The 27,997-nt window shown below is 37.4% G+C and overlaps 2 protein-coding genes and 1 long non-coding RNA gene across 5 annotated transcripts; 2 read left to right on the top strand and 1 right to left on the bottom strand.

The window, feature by feature from the left end:
- Window positions 1-136: 136 nt before the first annotated feature.
- LOC131773953 (uncharacterized) lies at window positions 137-12,294 on the top strand. Its single transcript, XR_009339372.2, has 3 exons — window positions 137-337; window positions 8,850-9,476; window positions 11,311-12,294. It is a non-coding gene; the product is annotated as an uncharacterized lncRNA (long non-coding RNA).
- LOC131773952 (beta-2 adrenergic receptor-like) lies at window positions 5,978-25,997 on the bottom strand. 3 transcript variants are annotated; one of them, XM_066160366.1, is made up of 5 exons: window positions 25,876-25,997; window positions 9,227-9,439; window positions 8,487-9,121; window positions 7,535-7,757; window positions 5,978-6,947 (listed from the first exon to the last, which is right to left on the bottom strand). In XM_066160366.1, exons 2-5 carry the CDS (start codon window positions 9,357-9,359, stop codon window positions 6,673-6,675), a joined length of 1,266 nt encoding a protein of 421 aa, XP_066016463.1. In that variant the 5' UTR covers window positions 9,360-9,439; window positions 25,876-25,997; the 3' UTR covers window positions 5,978-6,672. The 3 variants fall into 3 exon arrangements, with proteins under 3 accessions (XP_066016463.1, XP_058945921.1, XP_058945919.1); XM_059089938.2 differs by having other exon boundaries at window positions 8,487-9,439; XM_059089936.2 differs by lacking the exon at window positions 25,876-25,997 and adding an exon at window positions 20,733-20,845 and having other exon boundaries at window positions 8,487-9,439.
- Window positions 22,862-27,962, top strand: LOC131773951 (glucose-dependent insulinotropic receptor). Its single transcript, XM_059089935.2, has 4 exons — window positions 22,862-23,873; window positions 25,902-26,106; window positions 26,461-26,598; window positions 26,977-27,962. The coding sequence occupies exons 1-4, from the start codon at window positions 22,977-22,979 to the stop codon at window positions 27,162-27,164; spliced, it is 1,428 nt and encodes a 475-aa protein (XP_058945918.2). The 5' UTR covers window positions 22,862-22,976; the 3' UTR covers window positions 27,165-27,962.
- Window positions 27,963-27,997: the final 35 nt, after the last annotated feature.

Below are 27,997 nucleotides of genomic sequence, written 5' to 3'. Positions count from 1 at the left end.
TTAAAGGTTTCAATCTTAAACGTGCAGAAAACTTTTCATGACCAGTCGCATGATTCGGATCAAATCTTGGAGAAATCTATCATCACTTGCCGGGACATTCGCCAAAAAGAACGAACACGATTACACTAAACTGATTACGGCCTTACCTAAAAAGAGTCCCATTGTTGCGATGGACCTCCTCCGCGCTACTATTTCTAAAAAATGTTTGTAAAATTTTATTGAATTCAGCATAGTTGCAGCAACAAATCAAGAACGAGGTAGCTTTAATATCCTCGGTATCTTGGGTCGGAAGTAGCAGAGAAGATTGAGTTACAGTATCATCCAAATCATTTACAAGGTAAGGTGAAGATCTTGTTTGTTTTCTAGGAGCCGAAAAAAAAATCTCATTGTTCGAGAATAAAGAGGTTTTCTTGACTGGATTCAAAACGCTTGAAAACCCTGAGAAAATCCTGGTTGATAATTAATTATTTATAACAGCTGCTATTTCATTCGAATGAATCACCTTGTGTGACGCTGCACACTTAACGTGAAAACCTTCAAGAGTGCACTAAAGATGTCAAAAATTCCACAAAAAACTCGAAGCGCATGTTAGAAACTTAGCAAGTATACTGGACTCGTTGTAGAAAACACTAGAAAAAAAGTAGATTAACGACGGAACTCTTTGTCACGCCAATGTTTTCTTAGCTACACCCGAAGAGGTTGGCCTTCTTCCCTTCTTCCCCAAATGAATAAGACTTGACCGAGAAAAAGTATGCTGTTTGCCAGAAATCACAGGAAATCCTAAGATAGTGAACACTGATTTTATATGACATTCACTTTGAATATTTACATGCTTTGCGCTGAAGTTAGGATAGCATTTAAACCAAATGTTCCCTTCATGATGTGTCTGAGCTAAGCAGATATAACTAGTATCCAAGGAATCAAAGACTCTGCCCTGAGGCTTTTTCTTCTTCTGTAAGGGTTGTTAGCTCTTTGAAATAACTTGAATCTTAAAACAACATTTTCAAACAGCTATCAGTCAGAAAAATTTCATACAAACTCATGGCCTGTAAAGATTATTACATAGATATACTTCAAATGATTGAGTTCATTTCATCACGTTTTCGACGGTGTGGGAGAAAATTCACACATAGATTCGTCGCTTCGTGCTGAGCTTGCAATACATGAAGAGTTCATGTCGTGAATAGAAAGCTTCGTGTTGTTGCTTAATCGAATTATTTTACATGGATGAAACAGAAATTCCCCCCTTTAAAATCCTATCATTAGCTCCTGCCTTTAAGAAGACCTCAGAATCTGTACGTGGAAATATTGGCGTGGTTCTTTCATCGTATTGGAAGCCTGCAATTATTTGATTACTCTGGATTCTTTTTTTTGTCCGGCTGATCAATTTCAGTTTTGAGGAGGCCTCTGGTCTTTTCTCGTTATTTAATTTCTTTTGGAAAATGTTAAAAATAACGCGTGCTTATTTTATCGCGTGTTCTGAGGCTAGTTACAGTCTGATAGATCATGTGAACTCTTCGCATTTTTATTTCTGACGGTTACGACCGATTTTAAATGGATACTTTTATGGCAAAATGTTACCTTCTGTAGCTCTTCAGTTGTTGCTAAACTTAAATAGAACCAAAGCCCTTTTTCTGCTTTGATTTTGATGCCCAGTTACTCGGACAGACGATATGGCATGCATGGTCTCAAGTTGCTTTCAAATCATAATTGTTTTGTTTGTCTGTATGTTTTCGAACTTTGTACTTATCGCAAACTGGAATAGATCAGCGCTGGTTTTATTCAGGAAATGGTTACGAAATTTAATTAAGGATGAATAAGTCAGTGTAAATGTTTTTTTTTTCTTTTTTGAAGCATTTCACCATCTTGTGAAACTTCGGATCAAGGTTAATCCTCGGGTTATCCAAATTAAACCTGACCTGTTTTGATTTGTCTGAATGACACAATGTTTCTAAATGAAAACAAATCTCAGATTTATAATGGGAGCTCTCTGAACTATTTTAACACTGCTGCTTCCTAAATGATGGTCGCACAATCCTTGGCACCCAAGTTTCTCTCGTTAAAGACAATCTCCGAGCCATCGTTTAATAGTTATCATCCCAGAAGGACCACACGAAATATCTAGACTGATAAGTTAACGATTATTGTATATAAAAAGTCAATGAATGATGCAATGTATTTTGAGCGTCTATCGAGTTTGTTTGCCTGGTTTGCTTAGAGAGCCCTAAACATCAAAACTAGGAGAAAAGAATGGGAGCCGATGGGCAAAGGTCTTTGAAAAAGAACTCACCCAGCCTATTGGGATCAATTCCAACGACATCTCAAATATTTTCATCTGGTTTCTGGTGATTTTAGCGTTTGTCTTTGGATAAGTTCAACTCTAATAGGACATGTTTAACCCTAATGCACTGTTACATGTTGGGGTCTCTTTAACGGCTAGAAATAAGGCTTGTTTTTTTTTTTTTGCGTTTATTTTGAAAGCCGTTTCTCAAAATAGATGATATTGTACTGGGTCAAGCTGCTCCAGACGATTTTTCTGTCTGAACCTTTGCGGACTTTGCACTTCTATAGGAAATGGTTTTAAAATTTGATTAACATTAGAGAAGGTGATGCTCATTAATCAGCGTAAATGTTTTCTCTTAATTTTTTTTTCTAAGTGATTGATCAAATCTTATGAAACTTGGGTCTCAGGTTAGTCTTTAGTTTACTCAAATTTAAAGTAAAATCTTTGTTTTTTTCTGACTCGATAATACCCTCTTCTAAGTGAAACTCAAATTTTGCTGTAACCGGCTTTCTTAGTTATAGGAAAATGTTGTCGCTTTATTTTTCATTTAATCATCTTAACTCAGAAAGACGGTGACACACCCTCTTGCAGCCAAGTTCCACGAGTTCAAATAAATTCCAGATCCCACCCTGGCTTCCAACTCTAAAAAAACGCTGTCCGACTTAGGAGAAGTCGGTGGCACATAATCTGCACTCCTCAACGTATTGAAGGAACTAAATATAAAACGGAAAACCGGAAAACAGGCCAAGATGTTTACTAAAACCAATAAACAAATTAAGGAAAAAAATGGAGTGAACTTTGCTCAAAACCAACAAACCGCAAAGTTCTAGATTAATGATCCGAGTAAATGTGGACATTTAGGGCCAGGAATGTAACAAAGCTAAATGTCTAAACAGAGAACTCCATTTTCATCCATAAAAGCCAAAAGGGAAAGTAAGAAAGGGAAAATAGATAAACTGCAATGGGTACAAAACTGAGAATCTTCAGTCGCCTCCTTATCAGTGGAGTGTTTGTCTATTAGTAGTGTCATCCAGTGGAGCCTGAAGTCTTCACTGACTACCCACATGACATACTGCGGCTTTGTGCGAACCACCATTTATGACAGACGAATTTTTTAAAGAAGAAATATACCAGCCTTGTTAACGACAAAGGTGTCAAAGATTCCTTTTACGTGGAGCTTACGTAATCAGATCATAACTTACACTGACTCTTATTCATCAAAACTCAGTCATCCATGAAGCTGGCGAGACAAGTCAGTATTGAAGAGTTCTCTTGTTAAAGTACGAGGGCAATGAATGACTAAAAAAATCAAAACAGCAATGGTAGAAATAGCAAGAGACTGTTCTCTCTTGGAAATACTTATTGAAAAGTTCATCATCTTTTGAAACAATGAGAATGATGGGTTATGATACTTCTTTTTTCCGACACTAAGTTCTAAGTTCTAATGCGCTTTGCGATTACGAAACTAGTGCATTTGTAAATGTTTTAAGTTTGGCGCAAATATAACAGTTTCCCCTATTGCAATGTACCAAGGAACATAATTGGATTGTTGAAATTCTGAGGTGAAAAAATCAAGACTTTGTGTCTTGAATTTGATGGGATGGGCAGCCTAGCAACGACAGGGAGGATGCCAGCAAAATTTTGACGGATGACATCGTTGAATGATGGCTTCCAGATCTGTGGCAGGTTGTCCATTACAAGGAGATCCCTTCAGAAAAGTTAGGATATAGAGATTATTTTGTGGAAAGTGAGTGCGAACAATTTTTTTCGAGTTACGATTCATCAAAATAACGGACTAGCGAGTGCAGCGAACGAGTGAGGTTTTTGATGCATCGCAACGAGTGAATAAGAATCGTTCAAGCATTTTCCATGGTATCATGGGTATGGCGGTATAATGTTTTTAATTCATACATACTGAGATATTTTCTTACTGACCGACACATTTCAAAAATTGGAAGCCATTTGATGCCTTCCAGTGTGAAGTGCTATAATTTTTCTTATCTCTGATTGGACGAACGATGTATTTTCACAGTCGTTCATTCAGTATGTATGAAATGCCTGTTTAAACAATATGAAGACTTGTCTGCAGTGGAACTGGGCGGTCGAGCAAACTCCAGTTGTCAGGTACAAGTCTCGTAAACCGCATGTTCCCAGTCAAATGAATCACTTGGCTTTCAAATACTGATTTATTTCTTTATAACTTATGATGAATTTTGTCTACTCCCATCGCTTTCATACCTTTTGGCTTAGTTAGCACCGAAGATGTTTGGTTGAGTGTTTGCCTTAGTTTAAGATTCGTCCGAAAAATATTTTGTGAATTAACATGGCATAAAATCGAGAACGCCTCTCTAGAATGAATTCCAAGAAGCGTTGATATGTTTCAGGTACGTTTCATTAACACGTTGTTCACAAGAGCAGCAGATTAGATTCAAAGCTGTCTAGATTATTCAAACAGCGGATGTATTATCTCACTGAAAAATTCTTCTTTGGTTGTAACAATCTAGGTGGCGAGTCAAATTAATGTAACCCTGAAACAAGTTAACCCTTTCACTCCCAAAATCTAATCAATAATTCCCACTACTGTCTTCCATACCATTCCCGTCATGTTAGTTTGGAGAACTTGGAATAGGATCAACTAACAATCCCCAAATTAATATTTTTCTTTATTCTCATCACTTGTCTGCTTAAGCTTGTATGACATTGTAACGAGAAATTCTGCTTTGGCCATTCATGGGAGTGAAAGGGTTAAAAATTGTTGTTGTTGTAAAAATTTACAACACCCCGTCAGTCACTCAGCCATAAAGAGACATCCCTCACATATATAATGCCTACATTTCAGTGAAGTCAGTAAACAGGTTACACTTAATCCTAATTAATTTCCACAGAATATCAAATGAATAACGAGAATAACAATTTTTTATGGCGCCACAGACGCTCTTGTTGCTATCAATAGATCACGACTTTGGCTAAAATGAAAATTGCGCACTTCTGAGATTCTTCTGCGGTTCAAAATTTAAAACAGAAAAAAAAACACGATATTATTCGCGTTTTCGGTACAAAATCTCCAAGATGAACGAGTAAATAGGCCTCGCAAAGCAAGTTTAGAAACTGAAAGATGGTCAGACCATTATAATCTCCTAATTGGGTTAACTAGATAAATGACGGTCACTGACATGGATACTGAGGATCATTCAGGGATCTCAGCGTGACCCACCATTGAAGGAGAACAGGTAGCTATTCGGCAAGATAATTGCTTGGATAAATGTTTACGGCAATTAGGGAGGACCCCAAGAAAAGCTAATCACTCAGGCAGCAATCCAACAATGAATATCTTAGTACTGAGATGGATAGAGGGCAAACAGAGTTTGAAAGCTTTAAGAGAAACTTTTTCTCTCCACAAAACTCAAATCATATTTCCCCACTGGCGCACGTTCGTCTTCATTTGTTCCATATCTTGAAGAGCTGGAACCATTTCCACTCAGAATAAATCGTTGATTACATCCACTGTCAATCGTGCTATTTAGACACTTAACACTGGAAAGAAAAAGATCTTAGAATTTGGACTCCCAAATTTACTTGGTCTTTTTTCATCGTCGTCTCCGACATGAATCAATGGAAGTTCCAAAGGCCAAATGACTTTCGTATATTTAAACAATGGAAACTCCGCTATACTAAATTGAGTGAGTGTTGAAGTTAACTCCTTCAGATGAACTTTATTTCAATCAAAGTGAAATTTCATTCAGAGGATACCGGTAAAATTTAGCGTTCATTCAACTTGTCATTCTCTAAGTAAGGTCAGATTCTAGTGTGTTAGTAAAATTTTGAAATACTCTGCTTGGTTTAAGTTTAATCACAGTATTCCGCCTTATTGACCTTGTTTACAAACTTATTATAAATAGACACCAGTAAAATTTTTTAGATGATTTAAGTGCTAGTTTCACCATTAACCTTCCAGTACTGTTATTAAATAAACGGGACTAATTGCTCGATCGATTATGTTTTTCATTGATGTATCGATCGTTTAATGAGATCAATCCTGCCAAACTTATCCGTTGCCGCAGAGGTCATGTTGCTTAGTTCTCCGAATATGCGGGTTCTTTTTATATCTCGGCTAAAGTTCATTCAGCATCCGTCAATCATAGATTAATCAACATAGAGATTACATATTTAAATAAAAAGACGTATAATCTAGAAATTCGAACCTAATTTTTAAAAAAACCTCATCTGACAAGTACGAATCTTTCCTCTCTCTTGGCCAAACAAGGGAGTCGCTTCTATGTCCACTAAAGTTCATTTAGTGACCGTCAATTATTTAAATAGTTAATAAGTAGTGACTACATAACTATATAAGTATTTGGAAACGTTCTATAGCTAATTTTTCATCTTATTTAAAGTAAAAACTCATTTGATAAGTAAGAGCTGGTCGTTTCTCTGCTCGTAAATTCATTTTGAGAAAAACTGTTTCCATCATCGCCAAATTCCAGTACCACGCCTTCTGCAAAGTCATCCGGGCATTGTAGCCCCTCGTTTTTCTGTCCAGCAGAATCTTGATGTCGTCCATGCGCCATTTTTGGGTACTCAGGACCTTCGTCTTTGGTAATATTTCTCTTGAGCTCTTGGTCCTTTGAGATTTGTGGTAACGACAAGGTGCGCGAACGTGTGCCTAAGGATATCATGAAAAAATGCTCATTTGTCAACTCGCTGTGATCAAATAAAGAGAAAGAAAGAAGAACAATTTTCTTCGTCTGTTTACGCACGCAACGGTTTCGAAATTTTTCATAGTTGCAATATGCGCAATAGGACGCTTGTCACCGCTATGAATATTGTAAGTGACCAAGCGGAATGCATCGTCAATGTAAAGACTCCTCTTAAGGACTCGGATTTTATGTGTTCCACGCTCGCATCAAACAAATGAATGACCATTATTTATCTCTTCTCCAACCGAGATCAAAATTGACCATCTTTTTAAATCTATTTAAGGAGTTCTTCATGGCAAGCTAATTCTTCTGATCAATGATAGTAACCCATCTTAAATAATCCTATGTTCAGTGCCATACGACGAAAAGTTGAGAAAAAGCTTTAAAACGCTCATCTGACACGAGAGACAGGTTTTCAGGCTACTACAAAGAAGGACGAACACTGTTCCCGGCGAGGAAGGATTAGAAATAATAACATATCGTTCAAACGGTCAAAAATTCTATAGAGACCCAAAGATGATTTGTCTTAAATAAATCCCGCAAATTTACTTACTTTTCCTTGAGCATGATATGCTCCAGGATCTTGATCTCTGCCTACAAGTCTCACAAAGAAAAAGAGATGCAAACACTCGCCGATAAGCCCATCTGTACCGTGAACTCATTTTTCCGTAAATGATCGGGTTTGCCATAGCGTATATCAGAGAGACCATCCCCGTGAGGAGAACAACAGCTTTACTTGATTGGTGGCCTGTAATCAGGGTAACAATGTTGCTGATCTGAAAATAATGTGAAAACAATGATGTTTTCTTTTCGACAGCATCATGATCTTCAGCTCTAATTCTGACTTATGTGGACCATCAAGAGCAACACTAGGCCAGTATTGACTGAATAGTCTGAATGAAATCGGGAATTTCATATGTCAACTAATGTATAAACTGAAGTCTGATGAATTGCAAAAAAAAACCCATCAGCTGAAATTGTTTTGTTTTACAGACTAACAGCTAAATTTAAGATAGAAGGTGTCTGAGAAAGTTGAACCCTATGAGGTCCTCACCGCACAAGAGTTCAAGAGAGAGATTATTGCAGTTATTGGTAATGCCTTTCTTTTTGGCTTTTGGCAGACGCACCGCAAATAAAAGAAACAAATAACTCAGTTAGGAAGCTGCCATTGCAGTATATCAGTGGTTTTTATTTCTCCATTGTACGTTGACTGGATTGTTTGATTCACGATTGAAGTTTCATGAAGTATGTCTAGTCAATTGGATACTTTGTTAACGGAAATAATTTGTTTTCTCTTTGGCAAAAAAAAAAAAAAAAAAAAAAAAAACGAAACAGAATCACGAATTTTTACCAGACACTTTATCGTTTACAATGTGATTTCTAAGCTGAAATGCTTTGGAAACCGTATAGTAAAGACTTATGACTTAATCTCGATAGCCGACTTCGCTGGGTAGAATTTGTATTTCCAAGTTCAACATTTTAATACTCCAGAACGAAATACTCACCAAAATTGGCAGCCAGCTAATGTAGTAAAGAAAAACAACTAGGGCCATCATAAGTGACAGTCTCTGAATCTCCCTCACTCCATGCGTGCTACTCTTTCGTCTTCTTTTCACTCCCTCGCACCCAGGATCCTCGGAAACTGACCCGCGAGACAAATTCGTCCCGGCACTTTTGTTTTTTGTGTCCATTACTGTTTGTCGCTTAATAAACTGCGTACTCGATGTTTTGATCGCAAAATAACATGCTAACACTAGTGCCAACAATATGAAGGATGCAGATACGATAAGAATAGCATAGGCTTTTCCCAAATGCGTTAAATGATAAAAACATCTACCATCTTCATAACCCGATTTTCCAACTCCTAGGAATGGCAAAGAGGCGAACAACACTGCATTCAACCAAGTGAACATGACAAGTTTTTTCACACGCGAAGTTGTAATTGTCGTGTGATATTTGAATGGAGACAAAATCATAAAAGCTCGTTCGACAGCTATCAGCGTGACCGTCCCAGCGGAGGCAAAGCGAAGCGCATTTACCACCACTATATAGAAGCCGCAGAGAAAGGGAGTCCACCTCCTCTGGACAAAATAGTTCATGAAAATCAGAATTTGAAGAGGGACAGCTCCGCCAATGAAATCTGCCGTTGAAAGGGACAGAAGGAGAATATCTGTAATGACCCATTGTTTTTGAAATTTTATCGACAGCAGCACCAAAAGATTTCCAAGAGCAACTGCCAAAATACCTGCTTCGAGGAATAAGCCAAGTGCTAATGGACTCAGAGAAGTTACTGCATTATCTCCTTCTTCTTTCACCGTGAAAGCTGATGTCGTTATGTTTGTTGTATCGGCATTGGTAACCACAGATGTGGAGGCCATTTGTATTCTCACGAACGCACAGTTTTTGAACTTTAAATCAGTTCGAGGCTCCTCGAACTTCTCATAGCCTTGGCACGCGTCTGTTGGTCAATTAGAGACAGAAGACAGCAATGAATGGTGAGGTTTAACCGCAGGTTGTTAAATATCTTTATGAGAGTCCTTGACAGCTTTAATTGAGTGTAACTTGGAAGTGCCCTAATCTCTTAATCGCAGAAACCAATTTACACGCAGACTGAAAGGTACTCCAACGAAAATAATTTGTTCATCGACGAGCTCTGTCTGGTATCCACACCTTTCGACATCAAAAGGGATCTAAAGTGTTGAATTGCACTTCACTATCTAATTAGTACAGAGCTACGAAAGAGAAAATTTTACATATTGTATTGAGATATGACAAATGCTTTCTTTGTTTTACCCAGCTGAGTGAGGTTCTTTGGGCATTACATAAAGGCAAAACAATATATAATGACGCTTTTAACACTCCGTGAAATTGAACTTTGTAGCTATCCTGTGTTTTCTCCAAAAAAGGTAGCATATGTTATTCTTTGCTTAGATGTAATTGCAATAGCGCGTGCAGATAAAAGTTGTTTTGAAAGCTACTTTGTGTTTGGATCAGCGTGATCTATCTTCCATTGTCGATGAAAATTCCGGAAATAACAGTATTATGAAATTCGCTTTTTCTTTCTTCTACTATCTTCAAAATACAATCAAGTGAATCCACTGCCCACTGTGAATGGAAACAAATTTTAACGAGATGCAAATAATCACCTGCCGGGTGTGAGACCACAAAAGGGATCAGTTACCATGACACCAAAATAGGTGATTTAACATTTGTTTCATTCATACAAAAGGACTCTCATTGTCGATGAGTACTTCTGAGCGAAGTTTTATTTTGGGAGCCTTAATCAGGGATGGAGACCAAAAGTCCTACCTTATTACAAGATTAATTCAGACACATTTTAAGTATCTAGTATGTGCCATTTTTAGAGGCACGCGAACACGGCGTTGCGTGTTCTGCGCGTAGAAAAAAGGGTGCGCCTGGAAACCTTTTACTTTATGAGACCTTAACTTTCTCAGATTTTCTCCGCATGCAAATTCAAGAGGAGAAAATTACATTTCGCGCAGAAATCACCATTACTATGAAAATGCAAGAATAGTTATTGCGGCAAAGAGTGCTGTCATTTTGCGAACAAGGAAATATCTGTATTAGAATTTTTGCCGACAAACAAAGCCATGAAACTTCCCGGGAAAAACAGTTTTAGTTGTATTTTGCAGTGATTTTAGAATCTACCGATCCTTGCTTTGTTTTCGGATAACAATAGCGTTTAAGTACACACGCTTTGATGGTGTTTGGGTAGCGAAGAATCGAATGTGATTCCAAAAGCAAGAGCTGGACTTAAACTTATCAAATCCATAATTTTCTCGTTTTCTGGTGAAAACGAGAAAATTCTTATATGAAAGACTCCGGAACAGACCGGAAAAAACACTTAACTGCTAATCACTCTTAAATGTATCCGTTATAGATGGTTACTCATCGATCATGCACTTTACTCTTAAGTCAATCGCTATTCCTGCCAGCGAAAGACCAGTTAATCCACTCCACCTAAATCGTTCAGTGCTCCAGATGTTCTAAAAATAGAAAAAGTACTACGAGACGCTAGCGACACGTGTAGGAGTTAGGGCCTAACATAACCAAGAGATATCCACTGAAAAAAAAATGTCCAAATTGTGATACCTAATAAACATCTGGCTCAGTGGGGGAGGAAAAGGGGGAAAATGTGGTTGATATTCGAAGTGGCCACATTTAATATTAAGATATAAAACTGCTTCGAAATATGAAAGAAATTATCATTTCATTGTAAGACTGATTTCCCATGTTTTAAACGTTGACATTGCGTAGATATGTGTTATGTTGAGGTTTATTGATTCATTTTTCTTACTTCTTTTTCAGTAGAACTCCGAGTTTTTTTGTGAAACGAGACTTAAACCTGTTCCCCCTTGCTGTCTCGTCCACTCATCGTGGGTTTAAAGCAGCAAGAACTTCAAAACCTTGAACTGCGACAAGTTTGGCAAACAAGTCACAGGATCCAAATAGCAATGAAAGGGCATGAAAATAAATACATTCAATGTGAACAGTGTCGTTCAGTGCAAAAAATTTAAAACGGAGACTCATGGTTATTCTAACCACGTTTCCGTGTTGGTGAGAACGAAAAGATACCAAGAAGCCGCAAAGAATGGAAATTTGTGATCAAAAACACTTTCGTTTCTTTCCAAGTTGAAACTGGGTTAACGGTTTCTGTAGGAATCTAATCTAGGAACAACAGATCTTTTACCAAGCTGATTAAATCCTGAGGCACGCTTCCGAGTAGCTTAACCCTGGGTTAACAGCCTCTTCAAAGATTCCATGTATTGTTGTATTGTCCTCATATTTGAGAAAATGTCAATCATCACCCCGATCTAAAAAGTCGCAAACTGTATGCCTTTGGGCGTGGTTATGGCGAACCTCATGGACGGTTTTCATAAAAAAGGCTTATAGTGGCTACGACATACTCAACTTTCAATTTTTTTAAAGCTACCGCTCTATTTTACCATGCCTCTATGTCCTGATACAAATACCAGAAGTTCTAAGAACTAGCAATTATTATATTATCGTGTTGAAAATCGTGTTACCCAAAATTTAAAACTGTTCCGACATACTGAAACCCTTCACACTTGTACGAGAGAATTTTTTAGTTTCGTACAACTTTCACCTTGATATTATTACTGTACAAGGCACCTTTATATTCCTGGGTCGGTCATGGATGCAGGTTGTGTTGGTGCTTGCAATCTCAGCTGCCATTCAAGTCTTTAAAATAAGGGTCTTAAATTACGATCCGCTATCAGCTGTAAGGTTCAAAGTTGTTTCAACTGGTTTTCATCCAAGTTAATGATTTAGGTAAGCATAAGATTGTGACCTCTGGGAATAATTCCAAAATGAAACACGCAATAAGTGTTTGTAGTTTTCCTTTTCTGTGTCTTTAGTTTAAACTACTGATAGAATTGAAAGAAAAAGCACGAACATTAACTGTTGGTGTCCCTCCAGTAATCGCCAATGATTTGATGTCGTGCATGTGCCTAAAAAAAGGCGTGTCACCCATCATAAGTTTACAAGGGTTACATGTCATAAATAATAACGCTGAGTTTTTGTCACTCCAATCTGGCTTTCTGAAGCGATTATAGAGAAGCCTTTTGAAAAAGAAATGTTACGCGGGAGACCTTGAACTGATTTTCCGGGCGCTGAAGTGGTCTCAGCTAAACTCAACCTCCGATTTAATCTTGGCCCCCTGGGCGCCTTAACTACCACGACTGAAAATTTTACACCGAATTTAAAAGGTGTCTTACCAGAAGGCTAAATATCCTCACAGAGACACAAGACTTAAACAATACTTGGCGCTTACTCAAGCTAAGAAACAGCCAGTGGCTTAGAGGTACAAGGTGCAGGCTATAGTTATTGAAGAACCAAATCCAAAGTCCTTCTTTACCCTTCATTTATCAGAGCAAAGAGGGAATTGAGCACTATTACGATAAACATTTTAGCTGTATACCTGACGAAAGAGTTTTCCATGCAGAGGTTCGGTAAAATTTCCTGAAGAGCATTGGCTTTCGGAAATTCAACATTGCTTGCTTCTTTGAAATTTCACTCTTGCTCCGTGTTATTTTCATTGTTGCGATCAGAGTGATTGAAGTCGGAGATTTCTTTCTTAACAAAATAGATGACTTGTTTGATTCCTGTAATAACCACAATATATCAAATGGCTTAGTTATCAATTGAACAATATTCGATGGTAATTTCAGACTCCAATACTGAGCAAATATGTTATATTAAAAACATTCACAAAAGTAAAGATATTACTGATATCAAAACACTTTACACAAACGACGACAACGCACCATCCTAACCAGCACTTTTAATCTCAATCATTTTTTTTTTTTTTTTTTCACCTAGCTCATTATGTACATAGCTGAGTATTATTTGCTCTTTCACCAAAAATTAATAAGATTCCTCCACCCATTGTAATAGCATTAAGATGTAGAAGTGTTCTGTGCATTTTTCAAAAACTTGAAGTATGCTCTCCACCCTTCATAAAGATGGTTCGGGAGTAAAATTGTAAGACAATTGAAGTGACATCCTGAACGGATTTCGTAACCGCATTTGTGCATAAGAATCTCCGTATCGTTCATCCGCATATCGAAATGGTAAAACCAGTTTATTAGTGAAATAGTGCAAAATTTTTATTGTTGAAGATAACCCATCTCTCCCTGAGGTTTCAAGAAGATTGATATTTGCATATCTCAGCCCAGCATAATCAAAACAAAATAAGTCAGTCTTACCGAGAGCCAGGACATTCCATGAGAAAATCCTACAAGTTTAAAATTGTGAATTTGAGGGGCTTTATAAAGTGCCTGCGAAAGTTGGAAAGTGATGAAGAACATTACAAACAAATACCAAGTCTTCGTAAACCGATCCTTCACCTCATCCAAGTTCGGGTCAAATGGCTAAACATACTCACTGAAAAATACCTCTGAACACGCATGGGGATGTTAATCAAATCCCAAAGAAGAAATGAACATTTTTGGAAGCATTTTTTCGAGTTTTTTTACATGTTTTTACAACTTTTATCTTTTCGCTGCTTTTTAACGTTTTACTTTGTAACACGAGATATAATTTTAATCTTCGAGAGACTACTTCTATAACTACTAAACGAAAAGAGGGCGTGGAAAAAAGCCATAAAAAAAGCGCACGGAGGAGGTCAGTTAAACAAGAACTCCGACACAGAGCATCGCGATAAAACGAAGTGGAAGTCATAACCCAGGTTAGAGAAGACTGCAGGGGGAATGTGTCACAGGGATACACCATATGTGGTCCCCTCACCCCAACATCTATCAGTATGATTATCGTAGCCAAGTAAACGAACTTAAATCAATCCAATTGGATTTTTTGCTTAAATTACATTGGTTGGTGATGAGCTTAAGTAAATACAATTTATCCGGATATTTTTCCAGATTTTTCGACACAGAAAGCTCCTTTGGATGTTTCATAGTAAGATTCTTTTGTTAGTTCAAGCAGCTATGCTATTGTAATTACATTTCATACAACGATACGGAAATAAGAAGAGGGAAAGAATATAAGAGAATGGATACGCAGACATCCCAGATACCAATCCTTTTCCTTTACTCAAAGGCAAAGTTAGCTAATATTTCAACTTTGATTTAGCCATTTAAGGCCTTCGAGGGAAAATAAACTGATGTCTGTTTCCTTTTCCAGGATTTCCGGAAGCATATATCGACCAAAATTTCACTACTGAGACATGGTAATTACACAGGAGGCGTAAGAAATGTCGCATTTTTTAAATAACACAGCTGTGGCCACAAATTATTTAAGACTTCCTCAGTTGAAAAGAAACAATTGTCATAATACCCTGCAAACTTTTAATCAGACAGTTTATGAGGGATTACGCCAATGGATTATCACATACTTTAACAAAGCTTCCTAATGTCTCTGGCACAAAGACATGAACGAGTCGAATTCAAACAGAAAGGAAGAGTATCACTTTGATAAACAAATGACGGGTGCTAAAAGTTTAGAGATCCTTCCGCCTTACTTATTCAAGCTCGTTAACTTCATCGAATTGTGAGAAGAACATCATAATTGAAAGGATAAAACGATTTATGCCAAAGGGTGTAACTTTTGCTAATCCTTAGGAAATTAGGGAATTTAAGTGGAAGTAAATGTCTGATTCTTGCAGAAGAACTCTCATCTCCACCATTATTTTAAAAACCGTTGGGCGTTGAAGAAATATATGATTAAATTTTTCAAAACCAGGAAATGAATGTAGTCACTTTGTATGCTTTTTACTACACGAGGATAAGGTGTCAGCCCTTTTTTGATTTTATGCTTTTTGTGGTTCAAGCTCGATTTTGCTGCTATTTATTAATCTACATGATACTGCGCTTGTAGCTTTCGAATATCATTAGAGAAAACTCTCCCTGCGCCCTAACAAGAAAATGTGAGTTTTGCCTTGCACATTAAAAGGCTCCGAAACTAAGATGAAATCTAAGTAAATTTACAATTCAGGGATAGCTTTTGGCAGACTATTGCTGCAGAGCACGGCATGTTACCAGCCGAAGCGTTTTCGTAATATGAGATTATGTATTTTATATTTTAGCAAATTATTACTACGTACTACAGAACACGACATGGTGCCAGCAGCAGTGTATTTGTAATACTGTGGAGGATATTGTCTTTTAGCAAATTATTGCCACGTACCACAGAACACGGCATGGTGCCAGTAGCAGTGTATTTGTAATACTGTGGAGGTTATATAGGATATCGTCTTTTAGCAAATTATTGCCACCGACTGCAGAGCACGGCATGGTGCCAGCAGCAGCGTTTTTCTTTGTATATAAACGGCTTAAAAACGCAAACCACGTTTTCCAAATAGGATAAATTTTCACAAATTATTACAACGTACGCAGTAGAACACTACTGCTAGTAGCAGTTCGTTCGTAATACAGTGAAGTGTATATAGGATATTGAATTGTTGTGCACTTCACTCTTACTATGCTTAACTGAGGGATGGTTCCAATTAAGAGAATAGCATTGGCATTGTAAAGCAATGATCTGTGAAAGAATTGTGTTTTAATGCACTGTGGTCAGTTGTTGATAGAGCTTTGCAATTTACGCTAAACATGCTGGCATGGTGCACTTTATTACATTTTCGGTAGTTCGGTGAATATATATATATATTCTTTTTCATGGGCATTGAAATGCAGCTAGTCTGTTTGAAGCGTGGTGCAGTACATCACAGTATAAGATGTAATGCGATTTTCTTTATCTAAATCAACAAGTGTTCCAAAATTTCAGTAAACACTCATTATCAATCTCTTCAACATTCAAAAAGCCTGTTTTGCTTTGTCAGTGAATTATGTTAACAAGTTGTGGCAATAAATCAAAAAAGGTTATAAAAACATGCATCACATAACTAGTACATGCACGTGGCCGGCGCAATGACTACCTGTGTCATCAATATAGCGGTCAATGACGCCAAAGAGAGACCTAACTTACAGGCAATTTTCCACTGTTAAGTTACCTCATATTTCCAACCATGTTATTTACTCAACCTTAATTACGCAATCCTACAAAAGGCCCTAACTCCTGCTATGAGGGAACCCGTCAGATTGTCTCCATGAAATTTTTTTTTTCAAGAGGTTTAAAATCCTCTCATACCTACGGATTAAATTGTGGTTAAAACTAGATATCCTCAGTTATTAATAAAAGTATTGCTTATGAGTTTGATAATACAAAGGTATCCTTTAGGTGCGAAAAGCAACGATTTCGCATCTAAATTTTTAATTTAAGATATTGAATCGTTCTTGTTAACACTGTTATTTTGCCATTTTCATCTTTGCTGTAAAGAGGTTGCTCAAAGTATCTTTTAAGCCTCTTTCACAAGGTACTGCTCATAGAAAAGAAGTGAGACAGTACTGTAGATCTGAGGTGTTCGTGGACGTGATTCAGAGCATAGCAAAAGAGAGCCAAATTTGTCTTTATCGCTTATCTTCGAACTCTCGTTAGTTTGTACATAGATAGAAAAGCACAAGTTTAAACTTTTATATCGGAAGCACCAAATTATATCCGCCTTTTGGTTGTCTTCTGTGGCTTTGAACTTTGTAGATTAAGCCATTTGAAATTAGGCAAGATCAACCATCGGCGGAAGTCCGACTTACCCAAGACATTTTTTTTTTCCGACCTTTCGAGATAGGAACATCTAAGTGAAACCACGCATTCGTATATTTTGTCGTCGGGTTGCTTGGCTCGCGTGTCCATTAGGTGAAAAACAGAGCCTCCAATCATTCATGGAAAGTTTAATCACTTCCCTGGCGTGATTCAACCACAATGTGACTCAGGGACATTAGACATCCTATTTCGTGCCAGTCAAATGTATGAAATTCTTGATTAAAACGCTTCGTTACTTTTGTTCCCATATTGACGTGAGGCACTATTTGCCTGCAAGTGGTGGACGGAATTTAAATCTTAACACTTGAAGCCATTTTTTAAAGCTTGTTTCGGGTCTTAAGTATGTGCTTACCCATATCACTGTTGCGTTTGAGGGAGCCCGTGCAACGGCGATTTTCATATGATCTTCGCAGATACTGAAATCTTCTACTCCTTCAAAGCCAAATCACGAGCGATGTGTTGTATCGCGCATGCTGGATAGAAAAGTGAGCGATTTTTTTGCGCTGATTTGTTTGCCTGCAGCATTGAAACGAGTTCGTTGACCCCATGAAAATATAATGAATCATTCTTTCCCTTGGTGACTCTCATTTGCTACTATGGAATTGCCAATTAAGATTCAGTTATCTTTCCCCAATTTTGTAGAAATTTTCAGAGCTACCTTAAATCAACGGAAAATAATATTGCTCAAAATCAAAAGTTCAGAATGGACACTTGACTGGGTACTGCCGATCTTTCTCATTGGTGAAAAATGAAAGAAAAAAATTCATAAGGAAAAGTTCCTTAAGTTCTACATTGTACTTATTCCTCTTTAAAAGTATAACGAAACAAGTAATCGAAAAATCCGTTGCTTTAGGTAAACATTATCATACGGATAGGAGAATCATACGGACTGATATGTTCTAACATTATTTAAATCAAAATAAAACTGCTTTAGACTTTTTAGGATTTGTGATCTTTGTAATCATAGGAAATACAATACAGAACCAAACTGTCAATGTATTGCGCAAGGAAGTCAGACAAACTTGGAATTTGCTATGGAGGAAAGAGAAATCCATAGTGTAATTAATGTACTTTTATCTGATAATGAGGCTGCTTTCGCCCATTCACAGAATTCTATCCATATAATAGTTTATGAAGGATAAAATTTTTTTTGCGTTCGTAACACTAACGAAAGGGAACTTCTTATACCTTGAAACGAATAAACTTTAGTCTTCTTTGCTCACGACAAAATTTTGATGGGTGTTTCCTTTTAAATGTTTTTGAGGAAAATTCTTTATTCAAGAGTACTTAATTATGAGGAGGAAATCCTGTTCTCATGCTGCACAATTCAGAACTGAATTTCAGTTCATTTTGTAAATTTTTGTGTCAAATGCAGACATTCTTATCTGACCAAAGCTAGTTTTACTTACCTACTGGTGCCAGTGATTCTTCCTAACTGCTACTCAATGTGAATGGATAACAACACGCTGTTTTGGTGTCTGAATAACTCAATAGTTTGTTTATCTTACTGTCAAAACAAGGACTAAAAGCCTAAGTTGATCGTGATTGTCATGTTAATAAGGAGACAGAGAGCCATAATTGCTAATTGACAGATCCTTTTAAACGTGTTTTCTTCCACCTGCTCTATTCGTTTACAAACTAAGTTTCGAATGAATAATTATTCGACAAATACGTTGTGTAGGCTTAATTGTCGGTGGTGAATACTTGGTTGGTTTAGTTTATTCAACATTTTTTTTTCTGTGCTACATGTAGTTAAGCTGTTTATGGTTCTTTTCAACAAAAATGTTAGAATGTTAAATACATAATGGTGTTTCAAGAGATTATCAGGTCTAAATTGGAAATGCTACGCAGTTACGATATAGTCATTGTTGTTTTGGTGCATGCGTCTATAGGGTTTGCTTCCCAAATTAAAAAAAAACACTAAAAAAGCTTAAATGATTAGAATATGGCACAGTTTCCCTGAGGTACCTTCTTAACATTGGTGTGCGAACTTGGCGCCAGACGAACTTTTGTATAAAAAGGTTATTTTTCATGTGGACACCTTCCTTAGGCTATTTTTTTATTTCATTTGACTTCTTTGACAAACACTGTGCAAGTTAGTCTATTGAAGACAATCTCCTTGTTCCTGAGTAATTAAGATGGGAGGAGCAGAACTGTCCATGAACAATGATAGGGAAAATATAATGATTATCATTATTTTGAACTGCACAATAAGAATTTTAACTGCATTCATGTAGATATCTAAGTAACTGTAAAGATAAAGCCTGAAAAAAAATTGTCTTTGAACACGATTGGAATTCATGACCGTCTAGATAAACTGATGCAGCGCACTCACCAGCTGAGCTACCAAGCCGAGCTAACTTACATTACTTATTTATGAAAACATCAAGAGAATCTATGAAAATTTTCTATTTACTATGGAATCCTTGAAAGAATTTTAATTCAGGACGGTCGTGGGTTTGAATTGCATCCATTACCGATCAATTTCTTTTTCAGGCTTTCCACATCTATTCTATTTGTCCACATTACCTCGGTTATCATTTCTTTATTTCAAGTTTATCAACAGCAATAGTGAACTGTGATGATCATAGTGAACGAAACAACCGTAAATTAGGAACGAGAGATCAAATGCAGAACAGGACTCATTTTCATAAATTATGTACAATTCTATTGGTGCGACTAAAATAAACCAAGCAACTTTTTTTCACACCTGCCTTTTCTATCGTTTTGTGCTGTAACACGCCTTTCAAAACGAGAAAAATGTTGAAATTCAGGAGGTCGAATGGAGAAAACTGAAAAATGTCGTGTCAAAGATCGAGAAATATAGACGGTGAGGGAGTGGGAGAGGAAATTTTGATAAAGCACAGCTGGATAGAGGAAAAAATAGCATGATACAATAACTCTAAGAACCCGAAAAAAAGACACATATCTGTTGTAAGGGAAGGTGTTTGGGATGAGCTATTTCTAACATCCGGCTCTAGCAAGTTTGTTATGATTTTAGTCAATAACAATTTGTTTTATTGTGGCTCTGTGACAATTTAGATGTCTCTCGGGTGGATGGTGGAGACAGACAAGCTATTCGCAGAAAACTTATTGACGTGAACCATCACATAAGATAACGCATTTTCGCTTCATAATCGGAAGAACAAAGTCGATAGAAAGTTACGGGGAAAAAAGTAACACTAGCACGACGCGTGTCTAATAAAAAAATGATAAAGTTTAAGTCCGAATTATTTCCCGAGAGAAAAATCGGTATATGAGATTTCGCCGAATGGGAAACACCCTCGTTAATATTCCGCGCAGTCGTGAATTTTAAAATGGCGCATCCTTGACGTTACCTGTCTAATTTCATTCGTTGACGATTTACCTGAGTTATCCTTGAGTCAAATATTCTGAGTGGTAGATTAACTGTTCGTGTGCCATGAGCCAAACAATCTTTTCTAGTGCAAAATTAACCAGCCACGATCAACACGAATCGAAAATACTATCAGCTCGACTATTCTCAATCTTTGAAGAGCATAGTCTTTTTAACAAACTTGAAGGAAATTTCCACACATATATTGTTTATAAATACGTTCCTTTCTCATTCAACTTACCTCCTATTTCTCCTGATCGCTAGTGTTCTGGCTGCCTTATTTGCAGACGAAAACAGAACACAGTCACTATTTGCACACGGATGCGAATCGAGCCAGTCTGCCGTCAAAACATCTCACAAAAACAATGTATACTTTTTAAGTACACATTGTTTAAAAACATTGTCAATTAGAGCAAAGAGGGATGGCTTCAGCCAAGATGAAGGAAGCTTTTAGGTATATCTACTGATCTGTCTCTAGAGGAAACTTTACTTTAAAAACTGTTAATAATCATTCAGCAAACACCATCTAGTTATCGATCTTATCATAAACTGAATCAACTATCTAGTTCATGGTTGGTCACTGGTGAGTTTATAAATAAAATATTAGAGACAGCAATACGGAATTTCCGGACTTTGCTTTTATGAAAGATGTCTTTTCAGAATACTTCGTGAATGTTTCAGCTCGGTTTGTCTGTCACAATTATTGTAAACGAACAACCTGATCAAAAAAAACCATCCAACTATTTTCAATTGAGTTCAATTTTCGATTTGTGTCAGTACAAGTAGATCGAGTAAAAAAGGGCTAGAAAGGGATTTTGGCATGAAAATAACAAAAAAGGATCTGTTTGAACTAAGCGAGAATTTCGAATTTCATGGCCACTCCTGATGTTCTGAACGGTTCGTGCAAATATGAAATCTTATAAAACATCGATTTTGCTCATAAATCACGAGATATGGAATCGTTACACCGCCTTCGCGTCTTACACTGGAGTCGTAGAGTGTGCGTCGCAAAAAAATTAAAATACAGATAAATACGTCGTGAAAACTACAATTCTAGAAACCTGTCCTGCAGTTGGGAGCCTCAATTTTTTAAAACTAAATTCCTTCCCGATCCATAAAAAGATATGCGCAAAGATATATTACAACTTAATTAAAATCGCTCTTTCAGGATAATAAACAATTACATCAAAATGGATATAGCGCCGATCTGGACGCCACAATTCTCTGCTTTGATAAGCGCGCATGGAATGGCTGCATTAAATTTTCCCAGTTGTATGTCATTTAATTTTAATGATTACATTTCTAACTTCAAACTGTATAATTATAAGCCACAGGATGATAAAACAAAGTCACTAACAGCATGATCACATGACTTTCGTGCTGCGAGGGCAACCGAGTTAGAGTGAAACAAACGTGATGCAAATTTATATCCCAAAAAAAGAAAGAAGAAAACAGGGGAGGAAAAGAATGAGAGATCTCGTTCTCGGAATTGCAGAAATTTATGATGAAGAAGGAAACGAGGACTAAGCATCAGTCGAACGTTGTATCGAGCCTTTCTTCCCCTCATAAGTACAAGTTTGACCGCAATATGGCGTGTCACTTGTTTGAGTATTTCCGCATTTGATGAGATCACCAGGGGGCATAATTCTCGGAGGGGCTTCTAGGTAGGCACCTGCCAGCCTTCGGTAAAGATATGAATGGAAACCACATTCATCAATTTACATCTTTAACAACAAAGTTTTCAACTTGACCTTGCACTAAGATTTCTTACGCCAAGGAAAACGTTAATCACGGATGTGCATGTCAGGAATTGCTCTTCAAAGTCATGTGATGCATGATGCGATAGCAAATTAGATGATACACATATCAACGTTTGGATACGCCATTAGATTCTCTCTCGATTGAGTTTTCTAGTTTGCAGTTAAATCGTAACATGAAACAAAATAGCTTTTATTTAAGCATTGGACTTTATCAACACAACTCTGTGTTAACAATGACATATTTCTCACTTTTGTCATTTATACAAGCTTTTTAAGAGTTACGAAAACTTCGTGTAAACAAGCTGAAACTCAAAACAAATATAAGCGTACACAAAAATATCCTTTTTATTATGTTAATGATGATTCAGCTGGATGTGAAAAGCTTCTTTTGGGGGTAAAAGAAGATTCTGAAAAGTGACTCTTGTAAAATCGTTACATAAACTGGAAGCTAAGAAATAATTTATACTATAGATAGCTCCCTCGAAATTTACCAGATGCTTTGCGGTGTGACGTTCTGATCTCCTGCTGCCATTGTTTTTTTTCATGGGGGGAACTATTAATTTTATTCAAATTTACGTTAATATCGGCGGAAATTTATGAAGCTCGAATGTTTACACAACTGCAAAAACTGCCAGGCTAATTTAAGGCATGCGTGCATTACAAACACTTTACTTCCAATTGAACGCAGTGAACCAGTGAACCGAAACCTAGAATTCTCCGAGAAAATGAATACGTCCTTGTGGAACAACCTGACTTCGCCATGGCCCGATCCTACGACTTCTACAACAGCTGCTTACACAAGTGAAAACATCACCGGATTTCTTAGGAACAACACGAACAGCACCACAACATCTCCAGAAACACAAGAGAATCTCAACCCTTTTTTCTTTGGATTAATTTTCCAGTCTGCCATTGTTCTGGTAGTGTTTGGAAACGTGTTAGTCCTTACAGCACTTGCGTGTTACCGAAATTGGACACCTGCAGACGTTTTGCTATTTTCACTGTCCTTAGCAGATATCTTGGATTCGATTGCCGCACTTCAGCTTTTAACGACTGTGAAATACTACATGAGACGACACATGACAGAAACCTTGTGCAATTTGTTTATAGGTTTCGTATATACATTTCGACTTGCTGCGGCAACCACAGTCACGGTAATGGCCTTAGAACGCGCCATGTTATTAGTAAAGCCCTTTAGACATCATACTCTCATAACAGTTTCGCGCATGAAGAAATTTGTGCTTGGAGTTTGGCTCTTTTCCATATTTTCCGCTATTTTACCCTTCATTGGAGTCGGACATTCAGGATTCCGAAATGGAGAGTGTTTTTCGCAGATTTACAATTTGGGCAAAGCATATGCCATTTACATGGAGGTGCTTGGTGCACTACAATTGATAGCGGTGTTGGTTTCTTATTTTACGATCAAACTCTCAGGAAAAATGTTTATTCAGCGACAAACTGTTATGTCGGGAGGCGGTGAAAATGAACCTCATGGCACTCAAAATTGCCAAGATAAACTAAAGTCGCTGGGAACAACAAGCGGTGTGAGAAATATCAGAAAGCTGACGAAGATGATGACGATAGTGGTAGTTGTTTATTACATTAGCTGGTTACCTTTCCTGGTGAGTAATGTTTGAGGAAAAAATAATAAAATTAATCATACTTCTGTGAACAAGTCATTTGAAATGTGATAAATAATGACATTGAAAACCGATTTAATAAGGCTTTCTTTAAGCCAAAGTTGTGTAAGCAGGTGTAAAAATAAGAAAACACAAGTTCTTTGGTTAATATTGAATCCTTTGTTGAGTTCTTAGTCACAATCGCCGGTTGCTATTCGCCAAATTGAACTTACCAAAATCATTTGTGTGCTTTTGATGTCTCCGCGCACGTCTCTCAGCCATCAATTTGGGATGTGAACTGAGAAAGATGTCAATTAACCTTCAGATGTTACAAATAGTTCTAGTCCTGACAAGCAGACTTGCTTCCTCAAAATACAAAGATAATCTTTCCCTTTCGTATGATTACTAGTATCTTAAGTGGTGATTCTGAGTGTGAATATATCGTCAGTAATTCGGTTTATAATCGAACGACCGCTTACTAACACCGACGCCGTGTTAATATAAAAGTTAAAGAGTCAGTCAATGCCACAGTTAAAGCAGGCGACTGTACGATCAGACGTATTAGTATACAAAAGATCCATCTCGTAAAGATGACTGCATTCGAAAGTCTGATAACTCCCAAATTACGGCTTCCTAAAGTAATGTATATTGTATATTGATTGCGGCTGAAACATCTTTAAGTTAATCAAATTCAGTTTTATTGAGGAACAAGAACGCATCAGTCGAATGTTTTTCAATATGGGTTGCGTAGAAGCAGTATAAATATTGTCATCTAAGCGGCTTAACAAAGGTAACCTAGTGGACTCTTTGTCTGCCCGTCGACAGGTCAAAACAAAACGATCTGTTCAATTATCGATCCTTCTACGTAATGCATTTTTAATTGTGGTTGTGCTTAGCACAGGAACCGTTGATTTAAGATAAGCCACAGGCCGCCCAGGCTAGGTGAGTGAGAGATTTATTTCAAAGCGCGATTTCAATGAGGGTAAAGATTGACTTTTAAAAGAGTACCATAGCAATTAGGAGCCGGTAAAATTGCTTTCTCCCACGCTCGTGACATAGCGATTAACATTTGTCTTTGCCAAAGGAATCTGTGGGCCTGCTTCGTATTTTGTGGCGCGGTTTGTTATGTTAGACAGGGTTCTATCCTTTTTAATTCACTGAACTTTGATAAGACTGGAGAGAGACTCGTATTTTTAAGAATTCGCTCTCTTGGTTTGGTCAAGTTATGTAACGAACATGCGAAATCTACATCATGGTACATATATTAGTTAGTTTTTTTGTTGTTGTTGTTTTTTTTCTTTCCTATTTTTATATTTCCTAGTTGTAGCGCTTTAGTTACTAGTTAGGAGCTTGCGACTATGTGTGTTATAGATGTTGCAAGATGATATATGTAAATGTAAATGTACGTAAACCTGTAACTCGCGGTTATGCTTGATCGCCAAATCTGGTATTGAAAGAATGCCTGCTTTCTGAATTTACATGTGAAAATATGTCAAAATGCGACATAAAGGTCTGTTTAAATTATGCAGAAGATGATAAGCTGTCTGTGCTTTAATAATCGAACGCCTTCATTCGGACAATACCGAATGAAGGTCTCACAAAGAGAAAGTTACGTCACATATTTGCGATCTTCGTTTTGAAGAAAGGGACTCTTAAGTCTATGTCATCATATAAAATTTGTCCACTATTCTGCGATCTTTCTTGTTCATTGGCGCAGAAATAAAAAAAAAGCACAACCTCGAGTAAAACTTTTCATGTTCATATCTGATAACTGAGAGAATCACGAACCAATATCAAAAACCCAATCTGATCATAGTCTGACTTTTGTAATTAATTAGATTAAAAAACTGAGGACTCGTACTCAGTTTTACTGATCAAATTAAAAAACAGAATTTTCCTACTAGGTCACCTGCCACCGTTGACATAAATTCGTTCAAGTTTCTTTAATTCAAGGTGTATTGACCACTGTTTTGACTAACTATTGCATGTGCATCAACAAACTAACCTGATTCAATCTTTTATCCTTCACAGCTATACAACCTTTATTGTCTGATTGTTGACCGAGAGCCGGTGACCAAAGTTGTGGTGTTTACAAGTGTTATTTCTCTACTTCATGCTGTCGTCAATCCTCCGCTGTACGGTTGGATGAGCCAGCGATACAGACGAGGTTACTTATTTGTGTTCAAAATGGCGCTGAGTGTGTGTGGAGGCAAACGCCCCAGCAGGAGAACCCTAAGTAAGTTCTTGCTCCCCGTGTATTTCATGTGGTAAACTCCAAAACTAATTCTACACCTGCTTTCCCTTGCACCACAGCACCTGTGACGTCAAATTCGGCGCGGACACTAGTATTGTCCATCTGTGGCTTGTGTGACAGATACCTCTTCTCTCTTACAAAATGATGACGTAATTCGTCATCTCTGAACAGCAACTGGACAACATGAAAAAGATAAAATATGTCTAAAAACTATGAATTACACTTTTTATTTGCCATAGCGCACGACCCTAATCAACAAATAAAGCTAAGAACTCAATTCCTTCCTTGTAATTCAATGTACAAATTAAGCTGTTTTCAATCTTGTTCACCATACAGGCGTATCTCGGCGATTCTGCCCAGAAGCTAATCTCTCACGACGAGCGACGAGTATAGACTTAACTGTTTGTAGCAGTAGGTTGTCTTTACCACACGTAAATCTTCCCTTTGGTGTAGCTGACAAGAACAGGAAGGAAGGTAGCATGAGTTTGAATTTATAGATGGGAAAAACCTTAATACTAAAAAATAGCACAGATATTGTCTGTAAAACTACCTGAAACCTAAAAAAGGAGCCATTCTGGAGAACGCGATCTTTTATTGTCAGACTCCATGATTTTAAAGACTCAATTTGGTCTCATAAAACATGACTCCTTTAAAAAAAAACATAAGCGAAGCTAATTCTGGAGGATTACGATGGAAATACTGGCACTCACCCACTGACCACTTGGTTACCTAGAAGTCTTCGACCTCTTTAAACGATAATGCACATCAAAAGCTTATTTCTGAGTGTCTTTTTCCATACTTAGATATTCACAGAAACACTTGTATAAAACTTGTCACTTTTTGTTATTACAGCAAGCCATTCTGGCATGGAGACAACTTCGAAAACACTTGGTGGAAAAACACAGGACGACAATGATTCAAACAATAATAACAACATGGCCCTGGCGCAAACAGAAGCGGAAAAACCCAGAGTCGATGACAGCCTGGACAAGGATGTGATGCAGCTATTGGATTCTATCATCGACAGAATAGAAGTATAGTTCATGTTATCATTCAAAGAAAGAAATCCAGTTTCCCAAGTGGACTTTTGCTTTCATTGTGTGGTCACTTAGGAACGACCATCATCAGGGTAGAGAACACGCGCATTACGCTTGAAATTTTATCTATCTTTTGCAAAATTCCTGCGCAACTACGCCACCTTACATGTAATCGTTTACGTATGCCCAAAGCTACCGTTTAGAAATCCCTATAAGCGTGAGTATCGTGAGTAGTAAAGTGAGTATCAAAGTTGAAGGAAAGAGAAACTTGAACAATGACTGTATTAGTGGGAACAAGAACCAATCTTCAAGTTTTTTCGGTGAATTCTTCATCAAACTGGAACTGTAAGGAGATGAGTAATTACACAGATTTGCTTGAGTTATGGTGCATAGGTAGACAAATCCATACTAGTAGATAACGGCAATCCGATTCCAGTGATTCGGACGAGTTTTGAGAAGCAAGCTGCAGTTGACAAAAACACTGGCTTTCATGTTCGCTAATTTGGCTCATCTAGGATAATCAGTCACAAGGCCACGTGTGTCCTTTCGCTACTTAACGTTACCGATGAAACGTTCGCGACAAGCGCCGGGGGAAAAAACACTCTATTCCTGGCTACCATTCACGTCTCACTTAAGGTCCACGCATGCGGAAGCTGTTTGAAAAGTAACGTCAGAAGAAGCCACTGATAATTTGCACTTTGACTGGGTGTGAAATAGTCAGAGGCCTGAAAAACTGCACTATGCCTTGAAACCGTTCCTGTCATTCCTTTACAATGTTAAGCCGATTAAAATTTTTTCATAAACCAGTATTTGTAAATCATTTACAACGCCCCTGG

The sequence above is a fragment of the Pocillopora verrucosa genome, chromosome 13 (assembly GCF_036669915.1).
Source record: "Pocillopora verrucosa isolate sample1 chromosome 13, ASM3666991v2, whole genome shotgun sequence".
NCBI classification, from domain to species: domain Eukaryota; kingdom Metazoa; phylum Cnidaria; class Anthozoa; order Scleractinia; family Pocilloporidae; genus Pocillopora; species Pocillopora verrucosa.
This window is presented reverse-complemented; position numbering and strand designations above follow the sequence as displayed.